The sequence below is a fragment of the Carex rostrata genome, chromosome 3 (genome assembly GCF_964058835.1).
Source record: "Carex rostrata chromosome 3, lpCarRost1.2, whole genome shotgun sequence".
NCBI lineage: Eukaryota > Viridiplantae > Streptophyta > Magnoliopsida > Poales > Cyperaceae > Carex > Carex rostrata.
In genome coordinates, this window is record NC_135920.1 from 9,923,341 (window position 1) to 9,926,210 (window position 2,870).

The window sequence follows — 2,870 nt, forward strand, 5'->3', positions numbered from 1 at the left end:
TGTTTTTACTTGTCTATCAAATATGTACTATAAATTTGTAGAAAAAGAAAATATGATATTGAATTTGGTATGGATCGCCAAAGTACACGGATGAATTGATGCGCAGGAAAATTTGCGCAAGAGTGGATCTCAACTCATCCAAATGCGCTGCGCTGTTGGGAGTTGAGACAGGTAATGCAGGCTCCAATTTGGGCCCACAACTGAGCCCATTGGCCTCGTTTATCGAAGCTAAAAGAAAAGAAATTAAAAAAAAATTCTACCCGCTACAGCTCACAAAATTTGACACGGATAACATGTAACTGCATCATACAGCATGGATTTAGCGTGCTAATTTTTTCCTTTTCTGATGACACAACAGATTTAGCGTGCAACTTTGTATTTGGTTACATAAGTCCATAATTAACGGTTTTGACTTTTGAGAATCAATCAGTTTTAACGTATATCATTTAAACAATTTTGATGGTATAATCAAAATTTTTTAGTTCATTGAACCATGCTACGGGCTCTACAGATTTGAAAAAGAAAAAAAAAAATAACAACATAACTTGTGTCATTCAACTGAAGCCATTTCTATTTTGTCAAACGATCCTGATTTTTTTTCCCTAAACTCTATATTATATACAACAAAATAAAATTTAAGATGGATGTAAATGTAATGTACAGGGGTTTCACGGCAAAATTGACGAACAACCATGCGCCCCACTGCTACTACCAGCTTTGCGCTCTTCACTTGTAAAGGTGTGAAGAAGGAAAGCTTTGATAAAAACAATTACAAGCTTATCCTTCTCCAGCTATCGGACCGCCCCTTTTATTTGGACCGCCTTTAGTTTTACCTGAAAAAATTAAAAAAAAAAAGGCAGTGCAATTTAGATTTTTTTTTCCCCTAATTAAACAAAAAGGAAAACATACAACAGAAACTATTCTGGTTATCTTGTTCCAAGTAAAAAAGGTTTTCTTCCAACAAATAGATATTTTGTATGTAATAATATTAACTCAAATAGGATGCGCCGTAATATGTAAAACAAATGGCCGAAAATCCAGCAGCGATTTTTGTAGCCATCATGTCATAATCGAAGTCAACATTTAAGAGAATCAGCTGACCTCTAATTCGTCAGCATCGAAAAGAATTCAAATTTGGGAAGGAAAATTCTAGAAAGTGGAATTATTCAATGAATTTTAAAGGTCTAAGCAGATGGTCAATTGCCCAATTAGACTGCGAAGCTCTATTTTGAATAATGGGCTTGATTTTGATGTTTGGGCCCTTTATTTTCGACATGCTTAGTTGCTTACATTTGAAAAAAGACTTTTCACGAGCCGATCAGTGACTCAAACCACAATAGCCATCGTGGACCCCATCACAATTTAAAAAAACTAATAAAAAATTCCAGATATTATATCTTAATAATTTTTTAATCCAAATAGCGCAATTAAGTAATTTTGTAGAGATATGTATGCAACTTATTGAGTTATATGATGCATTAAATTTGATTGTCTGGCACGGTTGAGAGCCAGCCTGACTTGTCTGGATCCACTCTGGTTGACAACTGGGTATTCTAGATAAGAATCTGTCAAATGCTTTTATACATCTTTTTTGTAGTATGGCCTGCTTGATCCTATTTATCCCCTTTAATTAATTTCCGTTTCTAGTTTGATGGTTATTCCAAATAATATTAATTTGTTTTCAATTATGACGTCGAATAGAAGTTTGGTTTAAGTTGTGAAAACTCTCAAACCCCCATTACATGCAGAAGCCATGGATGACAACAAAGCAACCAACTAAACTAAAAAATAAATAATTAAACATAATAAGACATTAACATACCGCCTCAATATCAATCCGGTAAACCATCAATTTTCGTCTCTCCCTGCAACTTGTGCGATATGCTACCACCACATGAGCCAGTGCTAGGGATAGAGACGTCAGAAATAACGCCTCTACGGCCACCATCTCATCTTTTCTCTCCAAATTTAGCCTCCTCCATAAATCCGCCGCACTGGCACTGGTTGCGGCAAAACCGAACATAGCAATACCCTTTGCAAACACATAACCTACTGATGCCAAGCTACAGAGAGTCGTCACACCGAGGTACGCACCCCTTCCGTCACAGATAGCATAAACACCTTCAATTCAGCACAATTGATAATCAGAAAGATATAATTTCAAAACATTTGATCAGTCTTCAATATGGAAAAAAAAAATTGTTAACTTTTAATTGATCTAGTACTTACAAAGGATGAGTAGAGAGCGAGCAATAGAGATGAGAGGTAGATCAGTGACTGAAGTGCGGAAGTTGAAACTTCTCATCTGGATGGATAAATTGGCGTTATTGCGGAAGGAAGCAGAGGCGAGTGCTGAGGGGAGCAGGAGATCAAGTAGTATGATGAGCAATGGAGGCGCACAGACGAGGAGGAGAGAGGCGAGCATAGAGAAGAGGAAGAAGACGGTCTTGATCCACCGCCATGGCCGAGTCCAGAGGCGCTCTTTAAAAAGCTTCTTCTCCATTTGAATTTGAGAATGGATTGCGTTTTGATGGGAGAGAATGAAGATTTTGGTTTGTGTTTCGTTGGGGGCATGGAGTCAATGGGAGTTATGTTATAAGAGAGAGAATTGGGAACGGAGTGTTAAGGTATGAGGTCGGGTACGTGTGTGGGTCCCCCTTCTAGAAATTAAAGAAGAATCATGCTACGGTTAACACTGCAACCTAATTTCTGTGGCAATTTCGGAAACGCTAAACTCATATATAACTTCTGACAAGTGGGTTCGACGGAGGTCGGTATGCGAACTTTCTACAAATTCCGGGACCACTTCTAAGTGATGTACCATACGTTGCAGGGCCATTTACTAGCCACCGAGGCTATTAAATTAGAAA

The 2,870-nt window shown here is 37.8% G+C and overlaps 1 protein-coding gene across 1 annotated transcript; it reads right to left on the reverse strand.

Annotated features, from left to right (window-relative positions):
• Window positions 1-430: 430 nt before the first annotated feature.
• LOC144551377 (uncharacterized) lies at window positions 431-2,640 on the reverse strand. Its single transcript, XM_078299320.1, has 3 exons — window positions 2,230-2,640; window positions 1,823-2,121; window positions 431-833 (listed from the first exon to the last, which is right to left on the reverse strand). Exons 1-3 carry the CDS (start codon window positions 2,501-2,503, stop codon window positions 792-794), a joined length of 615 nt encoding a protein of 204 aa, XP_078155446.1. The 5' UTR covers window positions 2,504-2,640; the 3' UTR covers window positions 431-791.
• Between the last annotated feature and the right edge of the window lie 230 nt (window positions 2,641-2,870).

Bases quoted from the DNA above. Each gene is read 5' to 3' on its own strand.
- LOC144551377 (XM_078299320.1), bottom strand. From the start codon at position 2,503: ATGGAGAAGAAGCTTTTTAAAGAGCGCCTCTGGACTCGGCCATGGCGG. The intron at 2,122-2,229 runs GTAAGTACTAGA...GCTGAATTGAAG, and splicing joins TCGCTCTCTACTCATCCTTT to GTGTTTATGCTATCTGTGAC. The intron at 834-1,822 runs GTATGTTAATGT...TAATTTTTTCAG, and splicing joins ACCGGATTGATATTGAGGCG to GTAAAACTAAAGGCGGTCCA.